The sequence below is a fragment of the Anneissia japonica genome, unplaced genomic scaffold (genome assembly GCF_011630105.1).
Source record: "Anneissia japonica isolate Jap-2015-1 unplaced genomic scaffold, ASM1163010v1 scaffold287852_len814684_cov197, whole genome shotgun sequence".
NCBI classification, from domain to species: domain Eukaryota; kingdom Metazoa; phylum Echinodermata; class Crinoidea; order Comatulida; family Comatulidae; genus Anneissia; species Anneissia japonica.
Genome location: NW_022704998.1, coordinates 436,024 through 461,245, shown reverse-complemented (window position 1 = coordinate 461,245; position 25,222 = coordinate 436,024). Strand labels below are relative to the sequence as shown.

At 31.0% G+C, this 25,222-nt stretch overlaps 1 protein-coding gene across 3 annotated transcripts in view; it reads right to left on the bottom strand.

The window, feature by feature from the left end:
* Positions 1–1,711: 1,711 nt before the first annotated feature.
* Positions 1,712–25,222, bottom strand: part of LOC117105156 (regulator of G-protein signaling 8-like) — a 27,248-nt gene continuing 3,737 nt past the window's right edge. The window contains exons 1-4 of one of the 3 annotated variants that reach the window (XM_033246224.1): positions 13,909–14,037; positions 4,881–5,038; positions 4,393–4,556; positions 1,712–3,986 (exon numbers count right to left, since the gene is read on the bottom strand). In XM_033246224.1, the coding sequence (XP_033102115.1) occupies positions 3,804–3,986; positions 4,393–4,556; positions 4,881–5,038; positions 13,909–13,964 (561 nt within the window). In that variant the 5' untranslated portion in view covers positions 13,965–14,037 and the 3' untranslated portion in view covers positions 1,712–3,803. Of the gene's footprint in view, positions 3,987–4,392; positions 4,557–4,880; positions 5,373–13,908; positions 14,038–25,222 lie in introns of those variants that run through there. The other 2 variants (XM_033246223.1, XM_033246222.1) reach the window with 2 other exon arrangements.

Genomic DNA, 25,222 nt, shown 5'->3' with positions numbered 1-25,222 from the left:
AAACTTAACAATGGAGAGGGTTAGAAATAATACCTTAAGGCGAAAATACTGCCGCTAAGGGGAAATTTTAACGACGTTAAGGCGAAATGTACACAAAGGATTTTTCACCCTATGAGTTAGGAGTATATTATATATATATATAAATAATAAATAAATAATAATACATCGGGTGACATCTCAATGTGCGTTACACAATTTAAAATATATAATTTAATATACATATATATACTGTATATAATATATATATATATATATATATAAAACCCCCTACTCTTCCGAAAGATGCAATTGGTTCTTTAAAGTGCACACAAACCAAGTGTATACACTGGACCCTTTTTTAAGTCCTTATCCAAAAAAATTGGTTCTAGCTACGGTGAGGAGCAGCTGGAACCAGTGTCGATGTTAAGGTTGTAGTTGGTGCCCTTGTCTTACCGCTTGGCCACTTGAATATAAGAATAATGTAATTATTAAAGAGCATTAAATTTTAAGTGCCTTCTTTATACTGGGTTGTGAGGCTATGATAATTGAGAGAGTGAGAGACTGTAAGATATACCTTGTAGCTAAGTTTTATTTCACTCGTTTATATATTATTTCAATAGTATGATATCATTGGATCTTCCACAGTGAAAAAAATGAAACTCGCATAGTTTAGCAATTTAAAAACAGGTGAAATAATTTGATCCACACTCGAGAGGAATGGGAAAGAATTTTGTGGAATTGTAATTTACCTAGTAGTCTACAAAAACCATGAAGATTTTCCATTTATCAAAATACACCAAAATTACTTTGCAAAGGTATGATGCAAATATCGCACACAGTTGTTTGAATAATTCACATAGTTAAGTCCATATATCATGAAACTGATGGTAAGGCACTGTCATTACTGTATTAATAAACCAACGTTGATTCGAAAATTTCACCCCAAGCATGTTTGTTAATCGTCTGTGATGAGCTCTACTGGGTTTGTCGTCAGAGGGAATAACATAATCCAGTTGTGTAGGATGCAATGCTTGGTTGCTATATGTAGCAATGTGTTCAACTAAAATATCTAAAAGTATGTCTAAATTTTCAATAAATTTATTTTTATATTCTTTTCTAAACAACCTAATATTTGTAGGGGAGGGTGTTGACTATAAATGCAAAAAAATAGTAGTTTAGCTGATAAAAATACAAAGTAAATTTTGTTTTTAACTTGTTTGATGCCAACTGTAAGTAAAATTAATTAAAGTATTAATCAATTAATTAAAGCATAGCTGGTGCACTCTTCAAGAAGAAAAATAACTTTTACAATGAAATGAATAAAGTAAGCTATGTTTTAACACTGTTAATTACGGGAAGTTGTTTGTCTCGGAGGGGAGTTATTTCACTCCCAAAAAGATGCAAAATGGCTGCTTTTGGAGTTGGAATGGCTCCTTAAAAGTGACAGTGAGATGGAATTTAATTTGTATTTTATTGCATGACATGGACTCTTAACTTGTCTCCCAAAAAAAGAAATTAGATCTGGACTATAAAAAATAACTATAAATATAAATTATACTGAGCATGTTGATACTGTGTATGTTTACAATATGTTGCAAGTATATTTTAACCCTGCAGTAAACGCATATATTTCTCATGCAACTATCAAACACTCCAGGCCAACAAGTTTATCCGCATCACAACTTTCGCAACGGCACATGGAATATCACACTATATAATGAGTACAATAATATTTTGAATATAAGTTTCCTTTTTTTATTTTCATTGCATCAGTCAGGTTTCCCTGACACGTACCTTTGATCAATAATTTAAGATTTATACGAAAATCAAACCCCTTTAGCAGGGATTTACACTAAAAAAAATTGTACAACATTTTGAAATATTTGTCCACACACTACCAAATGAGAGCTTCTAGCACAGCCACCTCCCTATTGAAGTGCTGAAGCTCAGATACCAAATTTTAAGATGTATCAACTAAATAACAACCAATGTCATAATTAAAAGCCAACGTTTTAATTAACTAACCTTTCACAAACAATCGATCAGTTTGTATTTTTAAGGTACAAATTGTGGCCTAACTCTGCTTGTTTCTTTGGTTAAATAATTTAAATTGAATAAGTTTGTAACATAATTCCACCTAATAAAATACTTCTATTCATCTTACACCATTATAATACTGTTTATTAATATGTCATCCCTATTCTTACAATGTAGCAGACATAATCTAAAATGGATAATGCAAGTCATTGAAGACTTAACTTTTTGCACTTCGGCACCAGTACTCAATAATAGCAAACAAAAACAGGTAAACAAAGGAAAAAATAATTTAAAAGAGTATTGCATTATAATATAATCTAAATTCACATTTCATAAATACATACCACAAGAAAGACATACAATACATATTTTTGTAGGGAGATCGAGTCTATGTATCTATATTTGTAAATATCAGAAAACAGTAGTAAAATGTGTAACTTGAAGTTTCACCAATATCTATCAATTCTTCCACAAACATAAGCATCAACAAGTGCTTCTAAATTGAATGTTATTATAGTAACAATTTATTTTTTCACAAACTCTGGTGCCAGCACCTAACACATCATTCAGCAACCTTTGTTAATTCGTTTGATTTATTTTATAGTCTGTAAGTAGTCATCGGCTAGGTGTGTTTTTTTTCCTTGGAACAACTGGAACAAACCTGAAACTGTTGATATCAAGAAAAAATCTTGTAAAACTAAATCACTTAGCTCAAGACACCTAGCACACACATAATATTCTTTATATTTTATATATATATATATATGTACAACACATTTGATAGAAAATAAACTGAATAGTCCGTGTAAAGACCACTTTACATTGCATATTCTAGCCAATCAGTAAACTACATTCATATCACATGACTTCCCCAGTGTGTTCAGACATTTCATAACAAATTATAGTTAAACAAAATAATCCAATGCATCTATTTTAAGCAGTATTTTTGAAACCATCTATAATGCATACCTAAAATCGTTTCTCAGTATGCTTCTGCTAAACAGGAACATAAACTTTAATAGTGATGATCTGATAAATAACATTTTCTTTCCTTATGGGGTTGCATAACTGTCTATAGTCACCATAGAGGGATAAACAGAAATTAAAATAAACTAAAATAGTAAATAAAGAAACTTACTTTAGAATTAGATTATAAAAGCCAACGATATAAAAAAAAAAGAGAACGCCCAAATTCAGCCCTTACACATATAACACACTTATTTCAGTTCTGGAGTGTGGTCATACTAACTCCCAACATACCCATGTTTAGTATTGCTTCATTGAATCACATGTCACGTCCTATGTTTTGTCCACCTGTGACATTTTGGATCAATTCTGATCCAGTATTTAATTTAAAGAAAAAAAACATGTTAAGAACATCAAGTGACCGTTGTCCTCGCATACAGCCACTGCTCTACTAGTATGCACGTATGTGCTAAGTACATGCAATACTGTATGTGCACTAAGCACACACAACCTGATATGCCAATCAGTATCTAGAAGTTTGATACACAATATAATACATATATTTATATATATGATATACACATATGTATGTATTTATATCTCAATATCTGTTCTTTAATTGAATATCAGTGATGTCCTATCATCCATAGTTGGTTTCCACGGTATCAGTCAACAAAATATACCATGGGCGAGTAACATCGTCAGTTGGTCCCTGGAAGCTGTTGCTTAGATACCATTGCTTTGGTAACCACTTGTAGTTATAGCAACTATATATACTATATATGTCTCAATTGGTAGTGTTCAGTGTCTCTGTTTTCAGTTCAACATTCAGATTTCTTACTGGTCCGTAATAATTGCTGGTAGATGTCTGACTTAAGAAATCTAGGGTACGAGTCTTTTTCCATCAATGCTTCGATGCGTTTTTGTGCATTATCAAATGTATGCTCATCTGGTTTTCGTACGTTGGATGTTGTCTCTATTCGTGTAGCAGAGTCAAGATTTACCTGAAGAAATAAAATGGTCTAGTTGTATAGTTTTCAATCAGTTTAATAAAGCATTATATGAGGTACAATGAACTATATTGTATTTCCATCAACATATGTCATTTGAGCAATAGGTGTATGTTATAAATATTGATGTTAGATGACATTTTGCTTTGGAAGAATAATAATTGCTATGATACATGATGTTTATGTCACACGAATTGGAATACAGTTAAAAATTACCATTATTTTAAATTTAATGCATATTGTTTTATAGATTTAATTTAAATCTCTCTCACTATTCCCATCGACAATTAATAATCTGTAATAAAAATAGTATTGAGGTCCCTTCTTCCATACATCTTTATAATTACAGCATACAGTAACTATTTTGTTAGGCATTTATGAGTATAAATAATGTATTTACCTCTCGTGGGGCTTGTGTGGCTACGTAATCTTCATGTATTTTCCGTGCACGATTTGTATGCTTTGAAGGTGATAGAGTTCGATACTCCTCACATGCTAACCAAAATTCGATGTTCTCATCACTGAACTCTGTTTGGAGAAATCGCCTGAAAGCTTCTAGACCACCTAGGAATGGAAGAAACGAAAACATTGACAATGTTTGTGTTTCCTTGTTAGATTCATCTGATATTGAGTTTCAATCTCTAAAACTGAATGCACATGGTTGAACAATTTCGTCAAAAAGAAAAAAAAATTCCTGGAATTAACAGAACAGAACAATGCATTGAATCTTCAGAGAAACTGCTTGACAAAAGTTTTTTGCCATGTGCACTGGACTTGCATTCAGTTTTGAATTTTTAAAATATGAATATTATAGCATTAACACACTAAAGCATTAAAACATAATTGAATAATTTTACAATGGTTAATAGTAAAATATAAGAAACTTACATTTATCCCGCAAAAGTCTATCAAAAGATTCACTCCACTGTCTGACTTCTGATAGTGTGCAAGGTGGAAGCGGCGGTTTCAACTTCTCTGCGTCTCTCAGAGCACTATCCGTGTGACGCCTTCGTAGAGAACGAACTTTGTCTTTCAAGTCCTTGGCACTGAAGAAAACAAATGAAATTCGTTCACTAACTTTACTTTTAGTAGACATAGTATTATCTCGTCTGTCAAGCATCATTGTACTGTTTGTATCTGAAAGGCGCCTAAAAAATCCTAGTAACGATTGGTATTTCATTGGCCAGTAAGTTGTAGATGTGCTGTGAATGGTTGCATCAACAGATGTGATTGTATGTGCTGAGCAACTCAGGTATATGAAAGCTAACAATGCCCACGTGACGAGCCAGTTATATGAGACTTAGGAGTCACCTCAACTCATTATGCTTGGCTTGGTCTAAGATGACGTCAATAAGCCAGGCAATGAGCATATCAAATATCAAGCAGCCTACTGGCTTCTAGAGTTGAAATGACTGCCTTAAGGAGGTGGTTTTTTGTACTACTAACCACCTTGATTAGTTTCAGTGTATGCATGGATTATAATGTAGAGTAAATTACCGTAGCTGGAAGTAGGGATCTTCCGTTTGAAATATCTTCCCACACGGGCGTATGAATCAACAACTTTCCATCTATTATACCATGTAGTATTTATATCAATTGATAATTAATTAACATCTCAATAACCAAAATTAGTATTGACACAATTTTCTGTTTATTATGCAATATCATAGGTGTACTTTATTTGTAATTGGCAACATCAACAACTGCTCTGGTGATATCATTTCTATTTACTGTACAAATGTAAACATCAGAAATACTGTACTAAATACTAAATTCAAACTGTTCTAATTTTTCATTACTGTATTTGAATAACAATATTTTGTTTGTAGTGGATTTCGATATCTTTTATTTAATTATGTTCTTTTTGTGTAATATTTATAATTATTTCTAACAGTTCCTATTGTCAGTGCATTTTTAGTTAATATCTTGTCTAAAAATATCATTAAGGGACAATGAATCTTTTTTTCTTATCACATGTATTTTTGTTTGTAATTATGGAAAGCAGATGAGGATTAATAAAGATTCTTACAAAAATTTACTTATTTTCTTAATAATATTAATGTTTTATAAAAAAAAAAAACATGGTATTATTTAAAAATAATATGTTTTTATAAAAATATAGTATTATTTTAAAACAATAATATTAATAAATAAAAAACATGCTATTATTTTCTTATATGTTATATGTTTTATCTTTTATCTACATTTATGAATATTTTTTTTGGCCAAAATATACAGTGCAGATACATTCGGGTTTCATAACATTTATATAATTTATAGTTTTGTTATAATTTATTTGTTATTACCATATAAAAGGAAATGTATCTTATCACATTTATTTAATTATATAACTTATATGTTGTCTCTGTTATTTGACTAATTTAAATTTAATAGGTAAAGAAAGCATTTCATGATTGGTTGGGCCTTATATAATAATTATTTAACCAATTGTAACCATAAAAATTATATTAATCAAAAATATTAATTTGTAATCATGATTTAATCTGGAAGTTTTTTGAGAAAAAAAAACGTATTAACTATAAATCAGAATGTTTATCTTTTAGCCATTTAAATAAATAATAAGAAAATTAGGTGGGAGTAGTACTGACATAATTTAATTATATAAAATAATCAATTTTGATAAATGCCAAAATCTCATAATTCACATTTTGTATAAATTGTTAACATAGACTCCTTTTTAGGAGAGAGGGACTTTAAGTCAAAATGCATATTTGCGGAAGGCCAAAATATTAGAATTATAAATTTTAATGAAATTAATTATGAATATCAGATTATATTTTTAATAAATAATAAAATAAAAAAAACCCAGATAAATTATTGTAGTACTAATATGCAAATAATAACAGAAAATACAGCAGTAGAAACCTGTTTTATCTGAACTGCAAAAACAGCATGTCATCTATAGGTTAATGGCTGTTGCGTGACAGAGTATCGCTTTCATCTGCTTATTACATAATCATATGCAAGATCATCCTGTTCTACAGAGGGCGCCATATAGTTTATACCAAAAAGACAAGTTGTATATCAAAAAAAAAACCTGCACACATGAAGGAATTAGTGTAGTTGAATCGCAAGAGAGTAACAAACAATTTTTTTTTTCAAACATCATTTTTTATCTTAAAAACATGATTAAAAAATACTAATCAGGCAAGGGAATAAATATATATTAAACCAATATTTTAAATATTTATTTCCTAACAAATAATTTCTAAAATTTTGTAAGATAAGCAATTAATATTTTAATTTTCTAAGAACTAATATTTATTTATCTTGTCATTAAGACTAATATTCTGTGTATATTAATATATTCTATGTTGTATTTAGTTTGATTTTTTTAGTAACAGGTAAAACAAATTTCATTGATATATTATTTGATTGATGATCTAATAAAATATTCTTAATACTTGATTCTTGAGTTAAAACAGATTGTAATTTTTCCCTTGCCAAAAAATGGCAGCTTACAAACAGACTGCATACTATTGGAAAATTAGAGCATGGAATGTGATAATAAATCTACAGGTGGAAAGATGATGTAATGATTGGCATATATGATGCATTTATGATGTCTATAAAATTACTTTACAAAAGTAGTTATAATCATCATAATAAAGAAGTATGTATAAATAAAAGCATTAATACACCATTTTTATTCCTGCAAAATAAGTATTCCTTTAGAGTTAAAATGATTTACTGTACTTTATTATTATTATTATTATTATTACTATTATTATTATTATTATTATTATTGTACTATAATTTCAATAAAACTGAATAAAACATGAATAAAAAAGTAAGCTTACATAATTTGATTGTAATTTTAATGGGCAATTTTAAAGTGTTTTGTACAAGGTAACTTAATGAATAACATTAGAGACAGGAAGACATAAAAGTCACAACCTACTGGTGACGATAAACATTCAATTCATGACCATACAGGACGGTAATAGCAACGTATGCATATTTATGAACTAAGATGCTCGTAAAACTACTTTTATATGTGTGACGTAAAGTGTAAAGATGATGGGTGTTGTAAATTACCTTTGTCAAAAAGCTCTTTTACACTATTCATTATATTCAAGACAATGCAGACATTCCACAAAAATTCTCTACTTGATGTTCACCTAATTCGAATCGATTAATATTACACAAATTGAAATGAATTGACAAGAGTACTATGATGGTAATTAATCTAACATACTCGTACTAAGTATGGTCACTTTAACATCTGATGGATCAAGTATTTCAATTTACTTTACAATCAAGAGTTGGATAATTAAGTTTTAAAATCTATTTCTTTAATGAGTGAGTATAATCAAACTGGATCAGTACAGATTGATACTTGAGGCAAAACCAAGTAAAAATAGAAAGTTATGTTATCTCATACTGTAACATTACTTAAAACCAAAGTGAATTAAATTTTAAAAAGTGAGTATGCAAGTAGGAAAATGATGGGGAAAACAACTAAAACAAACATGATATCATAATGCTAAAATGTGGGATGATATAATGAATGCCCACAACCCTAACTTACATATACCGTAATGTCTATGCTGTACAAAAAAGTGTTCAATTAAAACTTTCTCTTTTGCGTTTACATTGTTAATATAATACCTTGTAGAAAAGTACCTGTTTTTTGTGATGTAAGTTTTTAACATGGTAAAATAGAAACTATGGTTATTTTTAACTATACTGTACTACACTATTCAAAAAGGCATGGAGAAAAGTAAGTGTTCCTGAGAGCAAATCTTATAAGGGCTTCGAAAGAGACATACAACAAAAAATAATAAGATATATCTTCACTATTCAACTTACATTAAAAGAATTCACATTCACATCATGAGAAATGCAATTGTTATTTTGAAAGAACTAGTGATTAAAGACCCTAGTATGGTAATTGACCAGTTTTATTGACTTTTACCTCAACTCTCTGACCCCAACCTTTTTAAGTATTCCTAGATAACTTGAGAATGTTTTTTAGCTACTTATGAACATCAAGATAAATCCTAGCAGTCAATTCTGAAGAACAGTCTTTCAACAGACATATGCATTTATTGAAAGATAACAAGAAACTTGAAATCTCTCGCAGCAGAATGGTTTCTATGAGAACAATCTTGGACTTGTGCCACAGGCCTGTCCATGTAATTGGACATTATTTTTGCTCTCTCCTCTTTTCCTAAACAAATCCATCTGTTTATCTACAATTCGTACATAAATTTACCAATAGATATAAATAGTTATAAAAATAATATTGCTTTCCAACTCAAATAAATGATATTAAATTGGCACATATTGACTACAGTACTAATAATAAATATTGATTATTCTTTGGTTATTTCAGTTACTTATTCGACCATAGAAACATTAAAAAAGCACAATAACAAGATACAACAAAACGATGATCAGGGATAGCTAAAGCAAATAAATTAATATACTCTTTTATCTCTTAGCATCCTTGGTATAGGCCTATATATACAGGCCTGGACAAAATGTTTCTGCCTCAGACTATGAAAACTATGCATAAAAAGCCTCTAGCGTGTTGTCTGTACACTGCCGTGTAGCCCAACAAGTTTTAGTTGCCTGGAGCACTGTGGAATATAGCACAACAGTGATTTCCCAGAACAAAAACCCAAAAAAACAAAATAGGGAGAGTTTTCCTTCAGGTAAGGAAAACCTCAGGCATTTTTCAAACATTTCTAGTAATTATAAAAGTAGGTATAAATAGTAATTTTGATAGCTGAGTGTTTGGCTAATTGGTAAGGTTTTGCAGTTTTGAACTTGGGTTTGCGACCTACAGTTACAGTACCAGGAAGATTATGGTAAATTTGGGTCCTTATTCATCTCATCAAATTATCAGGTCTTAGAGACCATGTTGTGTCAGTTATATCTATTATATTTAGTAAAGTTGTTAAAGCCAGGCTCCGGAGGAAAATTTGTTTTTGACATGTTATACAACTGATTTTTCTACGACACACCAATGGTGTTTGATGAAAAACTCAGAAATGGTTAATAAGATACAGATTTTTAAATATTTAAAATTTGGGGGAAAATGGCAAAACCACCATTTTTTCCATCTTCCTCTCAGTTTTTAAATGTTAAAAAATCTGTATCTCAGTTTTGTCACACACCATTTTTGTGTCTTAGAAAATCTGTTGTAACAAATATAAAAAAAAAATTTCCTCAGGAGCCTGGCATTAAGTTGGGTGGCACTTAGACAACAAATTTCCCAAAAATATGTAAACAGAATATTATTTTTATTTTTGATTTTATTATTATATGGGCTTGTCTGACTTGCCCCTCCAATGTTTTTGTTCTTGTTATTATATCATTATACTATTGTTATTATTGTAAACATTGATAATAATTATGATAAAATAAAATAATAGTAATAACGATAAAATCATTTATATTATCCTTAGTATATTCAATATTGTATTCTCAACTGTTGCAAGATGCATTATCAAACTCAGAAATACCTATAAAATCTTTATTATAACAGGTTCTTGTAATAAAATCCCATCAGAGCTTTCTTTGATCCCATTGAAGCTATCACGTTAATCCCAACACTAACAGATGCTAATTACACAATAACAGAGACTAGTTACGAAATATCCAAACTGTTATCAACAAAATCATTAACGCATCCCACGTAGACCTACTTCGAAATTTGATTCAAAAAGCCGCTCTGCGCACCTGGCAGTGTGAGATTAACTGCTACATTACACACATGCATACACACGTGTTCAAGTACACATTTGTGTACACGTATGCACGCAGACACATTACGATAACTCTAAGGAACTATATTGTCTACTCGCATATATAAAAACGTGCAAGTAATAGCAGCTAATGGATTTCCCATACCGTAACCATGATATTTAAGTATGTAAGTTGACGAGTCTGGAGTTTCTTTTGAAAGGGTATAATTGGTCTCGCATCACATGTTCTGTCAACTCAAACTTTCTTGATCCTCTTGGAGACAGTTATTAAGAATATTCAATGCAGAAAATCAACTAAGATCATAATAAAAAAAAAAGCGATAGAGCTAAATTACACTATCTAATGGCAATGGTAAAGTTTGAATTAGTAAGTGCTTATTTCATATTTCCAATTATTTTTATGGAAATGGTAAGGAACTTGTTCATTTGGAAATAATGTACTGTAATAAGATGAATGATTTTAAGAATGAAGATGACAGTGATAATTATGAGGATAATAAAATGATGTAGATGATGATGATGATAATAACAATTATATATTTCGTGAGTTTACGTCAGGAAAATATCATAGGAGTGATGTTTTGCCATACCTGACATGTTATCCTACCGAATACGTCACCAAATAATTGCGAAAAATATGATGATATAATGACAATGATCGCTGTTAAATGGTTGCTATTGTTCACAAGATTTTACAATGAACTACAACATATAATTCTCCATGATGATAATGGAGAAGGTAATGAGGAGAATGAGATAATAATGATAATATAAATGAAGATACTGCAGTAATCAAGATGATGCCAAATGGATATGTTGCTGATAAAGATGTTACTATTAAAAGCCTGAAAATAAATTAATGATGATAATTCATGGTAATTTTTCAATGCATGAAATGATAAAAGTAGGAGGAGCAGACATTAAAAACGTAAGCAAGTATAATTTAAAGTAAGAATGGAGAGGGGTAGAGTTGAGGCTACGTAGTGTAAACAAATTGTCTCGATGGGGTGTGGGGAGAGAGGGGTACCAGAAATCTTGTTTCTTAGAGGCTTGGAAATGCAATTTTTTCTGAGTAGTCTGTCAATGACTTGATATTAAAAATTTTTCTTTGTATTAATATGAAAAAAATGATGATGACGACGATGATGGTACTGATTACACATGTAGCAGCACGGCTTGAGTAATGTGACCGAGAATCAAGTCCATGGCCAGAGTGAGCAACGGTGGATCTAAAGAGGACAGTAAAAAGTACACTACCAGTAATACAGTACTCTTACAAGACACCTTGTAAAAGGGCTTCCCTAGTCTAAACCTACACAATTTTTTTTTTTGGGAAGGGTGGAAGCTAGATTTTTAAAATTTTAGAAATCAGTTTTAATTGTCCAGAAAGGTCAGAGAAGACAAACACCTTTTTAAAATTTCTAGTCATCATTTGTTCTATTACCTCCTTGTAGGAAACTGATAAAAAAGTGTCTATGACGCTAGACGAATTCCTCTGAAAACAACAGGCTCAGCCCAAGGGCCTAGCTGTGAACCCCAGTCTGAGTGTGTCAATTACTTCAAGTGCTTTTTAAAATTATATGAATCTCCAGAATTGTGAAGAGAGTTGCAAAGAAAGGATTTCCTGAAGCTGTTTATAGTTCTGCTTTTCAGCAGACTGTCAATACCTTATTAAGTAGATAGTGTACAAAGAAATGACCTTCAAATTGAAAATAATTCCAATAAAAAGTAAAGCAATCAAGAATAGAGAGCGTATTTCATGCATATATTGCTATTGCTGGGCTCATCATCATCCTCCAATACATTAATTCTCAAAAGCATCAACGGTTTCTAATGTGATCAAGTATCTTATACGTATGATTTGATACTATCTTCAGCGACAGCGTACTAACAATTAATATAACTAATGCAAGAAATGGTGTATATTACTCGTTACTATTAATTTAGGTTTTTCAAATTAATCTTTTAATTAAATCATGGTATACAATTCAGTTTAAATATTGATCGACATGTAAGGAATAGTCTCAGAAATTTATTTAACACACACCACCAAACACACTTAGCATACCGAGTTGTCTCTATCATACTAATACATGGCAACTGATGCTAACTTTGTAAAGGTGTGGATAAATAAATCAATTGTAAATTATTTATCATGTACTATATCATATTTTATTGTTATTTAATGTTATCACGAGGATCTACAATCCAAAACACATCTTAAATGTAACAAAAGTTAATTTGAATAATAAAGAGTTTATCATATCGTATCATAGCTCAGGAATAACATTTTAAGAGTTAAATTACGAGCGTTACGATTAATTTGGCAATTTGTAACTTTTGAAGCTAACAACATCTTGCATGATTCTTTTGTGTAACAGCAGGTGTAATATGTTGAGTTTAATTACTGTTAGCAGTATTTAAATTATGCACATTTATTCTTACAATGTCAGTGTTACCTTTTATATATATATTTTTTTTAATGATGATGATGATGATAATGACGATGTTTATAATGGTGAGGATGATGTGATGATGATGATAAAGATGATGATGATGATGACACCACCACCACCACCTGTGTTTTCTCACTGGTTTGAAATTGTTTAGATAAAATATAAAATTAAAAATAAATCTTAAAAAGACGCAAAGTTTGTCTATTGCAGGTGAAAATGGCGCCACAAACAGCTCTTCGAGATGCCACAAGCATCTGTCTGAGATGAATATGCACCTTACAAGATGACATTATATTGTAATGGTATAAAACAAATTTGCATAAGATTACCTACTGTATGTTAATCATGATACTAATGACATTGATAACAACAATAATGATGCAATTTATCATAGTTATATACATCCTACATTTAAAAAAATGTGTTAATTCCGTCTCAAAATGATGAAGTTCCATAAATTACACAGGCTAATTAAAATACCAAATAAAGTAATAACAATAACAATACTAATAACAAAAATTAAAATAATGTCATATATGTAACCACTTTTCAATAGAAAGATTCTTATATGTGAAATACTCCCTTAGATGATTTCACCATCTCACACTAGAAAATTACTGTGCAACATATCCTCGGGTCAGTTCTAATCAAAATTATTACACATGTCGATTTTTTTTTATATTAATCTTTTTTTGCTAAATTAAAAATACAAAGAATGCTTACGTTGAACTGCGAGCCGGAGCACGAACTGGATGCTCGAAGCGTTGAAAACCAAACATATTGTAATGGAAAAACAGTTGTGGAGATGTAAAGCAGTCTAACCGCGACCACACTTAATAATATCTGATCGGTATCTACGTAGTGTACACTGCCTATATTTACCCACTGATGCATATAACACACTGCCTTAATTAAACTAAAGTCAGGCCAGTATAAAGAATGAGTGGTGCAGTGCTGCTCGAAAAGCTCCAAACTTGCTTCGACATTTGATCACAACATTTTCTCCTTAAATTCATTAAGTATTCATTATGTCTTGGTTTGATATTTTATGCTCTTTTTTTTGCCTCATTAAATATGAGTTTAGAAATCGTTTCCAGTATTTGAAAGTCTTACAATCCAAGCAACAAACCATTAGCGTTCAGAAAGACAAAGGTTGTATTAATTATTGTTTGAGTGGGTTGTGAGAACTACAAGAGCACACTCAATGCACTGTATAATCATATTTAACTTTTACTATGTCAGTACAAATAATTTAAATTGGTAGAATTTATGTTTAAATTTAAGAAGACTTTACTTATATACAGTATATTTTAAATTATTGTATAAATTTAGAAGACTTTACTTATATACAATTATATATTTAAATTATTGTGGCAAATCTAAGTGCCAGTGGTGACTGGCTGTTTTTCAATTGTTTTAAATATAATTGAGCAGCTTCTAAATTATAGGTCTCCCTCGAATTAAAAACCCCTTTGGGGACTGGGGTTTCCAACGTCTTTAGCAGCTTTGGTCTCTAATTAGCATAATAAAGATAAAAGACAATTGTTGATTTGGAACCACATAAGTGGTTTTGAATTGGAAGGGTTTTCAGGGGNNNNGGGGGGGGGTCGGGCCATCCCCCTTTAGAAAGTGAAAAGAGAAAAAAAAAATGCCTCAGAGGTTATTTTCGGGCGTTTAGAAAAACAAACATTGTGGAATGTCCCCGGACCCCTAGGGTGGTGTTATCTCGATCGCCACCCCCTTTCGGACATCTCTGGATTCGCCCCTGGTCTATAATCGAAGGGAGACCTGTATAAAATAATCCCTCAATAGACAAAAGGTTCCTCACATTGAACACCTGTAAGAAGAACAGCAACGTGATGCTGTCACTGCATCCATCAACTACTCTTTTGCTGGCAAGGCATTTCCCCTACTTATATTTGAGTGACATGTATGAATAATTTGTGAAGATCGGGAAAAAAATTGAAGTTTAATATGAAAATCTGTCGAGCTGAACCTGCTAAAACTTAAATTTAATATAGGTATCACAACATTAAATGCTGAAGATGATACAGTATTTGAAGATGGTAGGGAATATAATATTCAATTCAGCACCAAAAATGGAAGTGAGGAAGACGCAATGATGCAACGGAATATATATTTTTTGTGATTGTACAAATATTACTGAAAACAATATCTAAAAATTGGGTAATATTTAATGGAGAGAGTTAATTAATTGATCATGGAAACTAACTCGAGGGGAGGGGGGGAGAACTACAAAAAAATAATATTGTGAAACTGAATTATGGGACATTAAAATATATTAATGCTTATGAAACACAAACAGTACTAAAATAATATCTAAGAATTATGCGATATTTAATAAGTAAATAAATAACTCCATTTTAAAGCATTCCAAGAAAAATACCTCAATATGAATATGAGCATTGAATAAGAGGAAGAACCTTATATGTTCACATGAGATGGAATGTGCTTAGAAGTTAAAATCTAAATATATAATTTCAAAAAAAACTTTCAATGACTAATTTTGTAGTTCCTGAATGTCCCCATCCCCCCCCCCCAAAAAAACCACTTAATAATTGAGGATCTATAGCTTTAAAATAATTTTCTTCGATGTACATATTTATTTATATTTAATATTGTATTTTATGTAATCTGGTACAATTAAATATGAAGCACAATGAAAGCCAGTGCCATGAAATTGAGTGACCAAAGCCAGAATGAAGTTATAAATGTAAACAAACAATATAAACAAATATATAAAAACAAATACAAATAAATACAATACGTAATATTTTTACAACAATCATAATCACATTCATTCCAAAAATAAGGCTTTAAGTTCAAAGATTTCGGTCAAACTATAGCTTAATTCCTAAAATCAATTTCATATGTGAACTTCTCTAGGGTTTTCATTATCATTCCTCCATCCTGTTCTATATTCAACTCACAGCTGACTTCTACATCTGACAATTTGTCATAAATTTACTGCTTAAGGCCATACCATTCACATCAAAAGAAAAAAAACCCCTTCTGAGTCATGTGATAAAAGTTAAAACTCGCAATCGCAGGATAGCCTACAGCATATTTATATAGTCAAGTAGGTGATACACTCTACTCTGTAGACAGTTGAATGTCAAATTAAGTTTACACTTTTAAAAAACCACTAATTTAGCACATTTAGATTAATAGTAGACCCTCTAACAATGCTAGAGTTGCTCTACTTTTACAGTATTTATCATACTTTAACTAAATTTAATTTTGAGACAACAGCATTAGGCAGACAGCAACAAGAAACACACTTTTCCCCAAAAATTTAAAAGATAATATTAAAGAAACTGTCAAACACAGACATCATCACCTGAACCAGAAACATTTTTCTTTCATTTTTATAAATTTGCATACATTCATTATCATAACATCATATTATTGCGTCAAGCTGAAGCTTGATTACCATGCAAACAAGACGTTTATGTTCTCGATTTCCACCATTAAAAGAGGATTGGAAGACAGAAGACCCGAGGACTTGTAGATGCGGATGTTTGATGAAGACTTGAGAAAAATCAAAATGTTGAAAGCAGGAATGAAAATGAGCCTATGAGAGACTGAACTAATGCATGCTCTAATAACATCCAGTGAATAGGGAAAGTTTGCTGTATTATTATGCGGTAATTGTTCAATAAACTCAAGGATTTAATATAATATTTGTTTAATACGAATATCAATAATGTTAAGACATGATCACCTGAACTAGGAACATTTTTCTTTGATTTTTATCAATTTGCATACAATCATTATCATACCATCATCTGGTATTGCATCAATTCTTTGATTTTAAAAGCAAAAGCTTGATTAGGTCAGACTATACAATAATGGGATATATCCGTTAACGTCATGTAAATATTTACGGAGTGAATGAGTCTAGTCAGTGGTTACACAGACAATATTACCAAATGATTTTAATCAGTAAGATATACATTTTGAACAGTCATTTAGATACTGTCAATATGAAACGTAATCAGAAAACTGAATTTCAATTAGGAAACATATTAATTCAATATTTGATCAAATACAATAGGGCATGAGTATAAAACTACTAATATACTACAAGCTTTGTATGAACATGTAATTATGTCATACAAAGGATTTCCCCATAACAATGAATACCTTAATTAAAACAAATTTCAACTTGTTAATCCGTACAATTACTGCGTTCCTTTTAGTTTACGCAGTAAATTAACAATTGCCTATGCTGTATATTTAAGTTTAATGAAAAAGAACTACAAGATATATGTTGTTTTTAATAATGCTTTTCCTGAATTCTTTGCATAATTCCATATTATTATCTAGTGTTAGTAATAAATTTCATAAAAACTAAGAGAAAATGGAATCTGTTCAATTTCATCTCATTGATATTTTTACATGAGTAAGTCAATGTTCATTAATTCGACTTTCAGGGTTTTTTTTTTTTTTTACTGATTTTACGACTACAGCATATCTTTTAAAAAAACAAGAAAAACAGGAATATATGCATATTTTTCCTGGACGGGTAATTAATCGAGTTCCGTGTTTTGAATGAGGGAGAACAAATGCCTGGGAGCTAGATCAGATATTTTAGTTTTTAGCAGTACACTATGTATCTATTAACTTGCTCTTTGACAAGTGTGTAAGTTGAAGACTAAACTAATGAGACCATTGTCAACCTGAGGTTACATTCTCCTGTGAATGGTTTAATAATGTATTTCCTAGTGCCAGGTCATTACAATGACCCAACTCATATCATGTCAATAATTACTTGTAAATTTAATTTGATTAAATAACCGGATAATTATATCACTTAGAATAAATATTATCTGTGTTAAGACAATAAAATTAAATATTTATATTGCTTATTATTTATTTGCTTTCATCTAAAAAAATAGAACGAAAAATAATTTTGTTGCTAATCAACAGAAAACCATTGTTAAAGAACAGAAAAATATTTTATTTTTACCAATACCTCACTGTAAATTGATAACATATTTGATCTTTTAAATAAATAAGAACAACGTTAACAATTATCCTTTACATAGGACAAATATTATGTATTTCTCGCAAAAAGAACAACCTTAGGACCAAGAAATACACATGAGCCCAGACTATGAAACTGCTTTTCATTAAAAACAAATTATACAGGGTACGTATTTACGAAATTAATCATGTGTCTGTCCATTACCATATTTGGAGTGAATTTTTTTGTTTCTCCATTAATGACAGATTCTTATTAAACAAAATGGATAGAACATAACAATGCTCCTATGAACTTAACAAAAGGCAAGATTTAGAATCTTAGCACTTAACCAAAAAAGAGGAAAACCGGCTACAAGCAGATAAACCTTGTCCACGGTTAGGTTCTCCAGCATTTGGAAGCCTCCAAATTGAGAGCTCACCCAAACAGAATTCATTGGGTCTAAACCGCAATGAATAAATCAACGTGTTAAATGGAATGTTTGGGCATAGTTCTAGATTTAATCAGAGATGGTTGTAAACTGAGGGGAAATTCCCCAGAATAAATGACTTGCTTAATTGATTTAGTATCGGACACAAGATACCCGTTCATTTTACTACCAGCAATATCAAAACAATCAAACATCCTGTACCTTACGATTGCTGTGTTTCATTAATTTCAGGTACTAATTAGAAAAAAAACGGATGTTGAATGTTTTAAGTGTCTAGTGTATGGCTAAATCACGAGTTCAACATCATTGGACAAATCTAGACTATGATGTAATGTGTGATCGCCAGTATCCTCGCCAAATTCATCACAAATTGGTTTGCACTTTGAACCCTGCTTGAATTGAGAATGAATGTAAGTCTTATTATTATTTATCAAAGCTTTACATAGCAACCTATACGATGAGTAAATTTAACACTATGGTAACTGACATCACCACAACTTCCAGACTATGATTTAATGTGAGTAACATTGTGGCATACCTTCTATCACCAGTATCTGAATCCTCATCAACCTCACTGCTACTTACCATTGCTTGAATAGAATATGTACTTGAAAAGATTATTAATATTTTTGTGTCTACTATCTCTGCGGGGGTCAGTTGGAACATACAGTAGTTTTCATCTGGAAATTTACTTGTGAGAGTAAATCTGGTGAGGTGCATGATAGGATACTGTATTGCATCATAAGCAAAGATTTATCTCACTCGGGCCAGGTTTTACAGATTGGTCTCCCGATTGTTTAGTAAACATAATACAAGGCAGTAGATACGCGCTATCACTGGGAGCCTATTTTTTATCCTAGCTATGCTAACCAGCATCAAAACAACAAGACAATGATTTCATACTGTACTCTCCTCCAACATCAGTATCCTCATTAACCTCATCGCAAATTGGTAAGAACTTCGATCAACTACTTGAAATAATTATATAAATTGAAATGCTTGTTATTATTATTTATCCTAACTATGGTAACCAATGTCAAAACAACATCTAGACTGGTGTAATGTGTGACACATACTCTACTCTGCAAAAAGTATTCTCATTAACCTCATCGCAAATTGGTTAGAACTTTGGCCACTGCTTGAAATGAATATGTATCTCAATAGAATTATTATTTTTAATCATAGCTATGGTAACGAACACCAAAACAACTTCTATTCTACGATGTAATGTGCGACACGTACTGTTCTCCACCATCAGTATCTTTGTTTACCTCAATACAAATTGGTTAGCACATTGGCCATTGCTTGAAATGAAAATACACTTCAAAGTCTTGTTATTATTTATCTAACCTTTACGTAGCAATCTATATTGTGTAAACTCAACACTATGGTAACCGATATCAATAAAAACTTAGAGACTATGACGTAATGTGTGACACAGACTCTCCTCCAACAACCTGCAGTATCCTTGTTAACCTTATTAAGAATTGTTCAGCACTTTGACCGTTGCTTTAAATAATTATGCACTTTAAAAGTCTCATAATTTTTCATCATAGCTATGGTAACCAACATCAACATAACTTCTAGCCTATGACGTAATGTGCTACACATATTCCTTCACCATCAGCATATGAATATGTACCTTAAAAGAACAAATTATTTTTCATCATAGGTATGGTAACAAACATCGAAACAACTTCTAGCCTATGATGTAATGTGCAACACGTACTGTACTCCACCATCAGTATCTTTGTCAACCTCATTACAAATTGGTTAGCAATTTGACCACTGATGAATATGCCTTGAATAGGTCTTGTTATATTATTATTATTATTAATCAAAGTTTACTTAACTACCATTACCAATCATTCTCATTGGTGACCCCGCCCCTATTTCTAAGCACTGTTTTCTTTGTTATGATGGGTGTCAACATTAGGTATTTGTCATCCTCCTTCTAAAGGTGATTCTTGACCTAATTGCCATAATCATCCTTCTCCAAAGTACTCCTCTTGAATCTAATTATTATCATCACTACCTTATCACTTATCCAATTAATATCATGCTCTTAATTAAAAACATATCGCTAAATTCTACAAATTATCTCTATTATAATTATCAACATCATCATCATCATCATTAAATCATTATTATACTCTTCCTTATCTATTATTACCATCTTCAAAATCATTATCTCCTCAAGTGTAGTAATGCACATATAATATCAAAGAATCACAAAATAATCCAGATTGCCACCATCTTCCTGCTAACAAAACATGTCCTTCATATATGATACTGTTGAAAAAACAATGACTCATCATTGTAGTGAATTGTGAAACAATCGTATGAAAGTAAAAGAAATCTTATCCATAAGAACATCAAACTCACGAACTATTTAGCGTCCTTGGTTTGGTCATTGTTTATTATGCTAATTTAGTAAAAACACCGCCAAGTTAGAAACATAGTGCATCTGCACGCAGTGTTACACATTCATTATCTTTGTATTTGGTACTAATTAAGAATGGAAAGTTGAATGTCAATTCGCATATAATTAATGCATTTGTGCAATATGTTGATTAGTCAAAACATCGTAAAGTAGATACTTAAGCACTTAAGACTCATCTACAGTGCAGATACAGTGTTACTGAATTATTACACATGCCATGATACATGGTGTATGTAAGAGTGGAATCTTGATGGCACTGGTCTCCACTCCATTTTAATGCAGGTAGATTGTGATAAAAAAAATATTAATTGTAATTCTATATCATATGATTGTATTTTTTAAAAAGAAATAAATGCTTATTTATGTGATTGATTGATTGATTAATATCAAACAAAACCATTACATAACAAATTGTTAATTTCTGCATAATTATTTGCCTCAATTTATGATACATTATTTTGTCTGATGTTTTTGAAAATATTTTTTTTTATCATAAATTAACATATATTCAACAATTCATTAACACTTTAGTCAATATTTGCATGAAATAATATTGTTGTTTAGTCAATACCTACGAAAAAAAAAAATAAATAAATATTTTTTATCATAGAGCAAATAAGTGGGAATTTATAGGCCTATACAACTAGAAGGTCTCTTACTGCAGGAATGGAACATAAATAAAAAATAAATTGAAACCTAACAAGAATAAAATAGGTGGGAGTTTTTATCGGATGACTGATGGAAGACAGATTCCAAAGTTAAAGAAGAGTCAACATGTCCCCATACATAAGTTTTCACATAAGATGATGGGGGCTGAAAAGAGTGGTAGATCTGATAGTTGCCAACTATGTGACTGAGAATTAGCATTTAATGAGATCATTATGTAGTTTGGTGTATGACCAAGATTATAAATAGCATTTTGAAGACGATGATGTGCATGACAGGCAGCCCAAGAACCTGACAAAAATTGGTAAATTTTGTTACTAAGAAGTACCCAGAAATGAGATGAAACATGAAGCCAAAGTTGAACTTTCCTTATTAATGTATCAGGTAGTTCAATTTAATTTTAATAGTTATGTATTTTTTCTCGCATTCTTCATGTTTTGATTTACAGGTATTATCTTTGCTTTTTCTTCTATTTTTAATATACGTTACTCAAATTTTCAAAATGTATATCAGTGAGAAGAATAAAATAAAAATCGTACAAACACTGAATATAAACATCATTTATTTCTGGATGACTACTTTTAGAAAACTAGTAGAACATGATCACAGGCTGTAGAAACAGTGAGCAGACATATAACTTTTAGAATCTGACTTTAACAGGGGGGGTCACAACTAAATGTTAGGTAATTTTAAGAAATTATCTACACAATACCGGTGAGAATTAGCATTTAATGAGATCATTATGTAGTTTGGTGTATGACCAAGATTATAAATAGCATTTTGAAGACGATGATGTGCATGACAGGCAGCCCAAGAACCTGACAAAAATTGGTAAATTTTGTTACTAAGAAGTACCCAGAAATGAGATGAAACATGAAGCCAAAGTTGAACTTTCCTTATTAATGTATCAGGTAGTTCAATTTAATTTTAATAGTTATGTATTTTTTCTCGCATTCTTCATGTTTTGATTTACAGGTATTATCTTTGCTTTTTCTTCTATTTTTAATATACATTACTCAAATTTTCAAAATGTATATCAGTGAGAAGAATAAAATAAAAATCGTACAAACACTGAATATAAACATCATTTATTTCTGGATGACTACTTTTAGAAAACTAGTAGAACATGATCACAGGCTGTAGAAAGTGACAACAGTGAGCAGACATATAACTTTTAGAATCTGACTTTAACAGGGGGGTCACAACTAAAGCATCAGTCTAGGCCACAAGTGGGCAAAGAGCGGCCTGCAGCCAGATGGTGATTTTATTGCGGCCTGAGAAAATTAATTAAAAACCCTATGTGTGTGGCCCGCCAACCATCTTTGGCTAGAAAACCAGTGGCGTACCTAGAAGTATTGATGTGGGGTGCTGATAGGGGACGTGACGGTGAAGTGGAAGCTCGATGATCAGTTGAGGAGCACTAACTCGAAAATAAGGTTATATTTTTGTGATTTTTAACTACTTGACTGTGATTGTTTTTGGGGGGAGTGGAGGAGGGTGAGGGCGACAGGAGAGCGGGAGTAATATTTGGAGATGTGCACCCCCACGCACCCCCTAGATATGCCACTGTAGAAAGCCCCTTGTTTTGTATGGGCTGACACTGATCACCTGTAAAAAGTAATATCTGAAATGAGCATAAAGTGGTATAAAAGCAGTCCATGAAGGCTTTTGGAAAATAAAGTTTGGCCCTCCAAAACATTTTTATGCACACGATGGTTTAGGGCAACAATGTTAGGTAATTTTAAGTAATTATCTACACAATACCGACTAGTTTTTGTCTGGCATTTTTCAAGTCTACTCTCAATCCCAATGGGATTTTGATAGGCCATGATGTAATTGGTAAGTTTACTACGTAAAACAGCTATTAAGAGCAAGCTGCGCTGTAGCTTTCATCAATTCAAACTATAGATGAAATGGATTACAGTAGCAGACAAAAAATTTGGAAATATTAAATTTCTTGACAATTTACATGAAATGTCTCTTGACATTAATAATTAATTATAACAGGAAACTGTGTGAAAGGTCACTATGATCAGATCACAATCCTCAACATGTGTGTGGAGTTAGTTACCTATATTTGTACCTAAAACCTAATTGCATACAAATTTCATAATTTAAACTAATTGTCATAAATTGTTAATACTGTATTAAATAATTATCATAAATTAGGAAATGCAGATTATTGTGTGTGTGTAAATACCCAAACTCTCCTGCAATTTATATGACCATCTTTACATATGTCAATGACAGAATATTTTAATATAGATTTATATCTACACAATATGGATTCAAACTGTTAAATTATAAATTGATTATTTGATTAATTAATAATTAAGCTGAAATACCTAAAATTCAATCTTAAGTGATATTTATCATAAGATAAAATTTAATTTTTAATAATACATAAAGAAAAAAAAACAATACAATATTAATATCATCTAAAGTTTTTATATTTTAGGAATTTATATCTTATATGACCTACTTTAAATGTTAAACACCTAGGATACAACTAAATATAGATTTCATAAATTCTCACAAACTATAAATGAATGAATATTACTTGGTCTTTCAATATTTTAATTTGTTAAATTTAAACTCTGACCCTATTCTAATGTGTTATATTCTTTCAATTTTTATAAATAAATGATGAGTTTTAACTAAGAATCGTCAAAGATAATACAGCTTATGTGAAGTAGAGCACGTAAATGCAACCTTGCTACAGTACCAGATCGTCACCAAATGACATCAAAACGTGTATGCTCTATTTTCCAAAAGCTTTTCTATCTTCCCTGCAGCATATCAAATCCCTTCTGATTAAATGGTATTCCATCTATGATGAAATCAGCACCAATACTATGATACATTGAAAATTTGTTGCTAGTAAGAGACCCAGCCTGAGAAGATGTTATTTTCCATACTGAAAATTTGCCTTTCAAAAACTGATAAAATATGTTTTATCTTTCATCTGTTAAAACAAATATGTATCTTTCCATCTTTGTTTAGACAACGCTCTACTTCTACAAATAATTTAATTTATTTTTGTTTTTGTTATCATATAAGGCAATCACGTCCTCATAAAAGTACATCCACCGATGATTTCAAAACAAAGTAGTCATTATTATTATTATTGTTATTATTAATATTATTATCATCATTCTAAGCAAATATCTCCAAGTAATTGACCTCTTGCAAGTAAGCAAAGATCACTAAGCAGAAAAACTGTACTGGTAAATATTACTCTTATTGGTGGCGCCCTTCCCTCTCTCCACACCTAACCCTGTCAGGCAGATCATGGTGCCTACCAATGATAACTTTGATTTTAATCCTTTCAGATGTAAAAACATTAAAAGATACAAAATGTAGAAGAGAGCTACCAGTGGTGTAACAGGCGGGGACAGAATATGTTTGTAATAAATAAAAAAAATGCTTATATTTAGTTTCAAACACACATGTGTGGCCTATATAAAAAAATAAGGTAAGCCCTATGTCG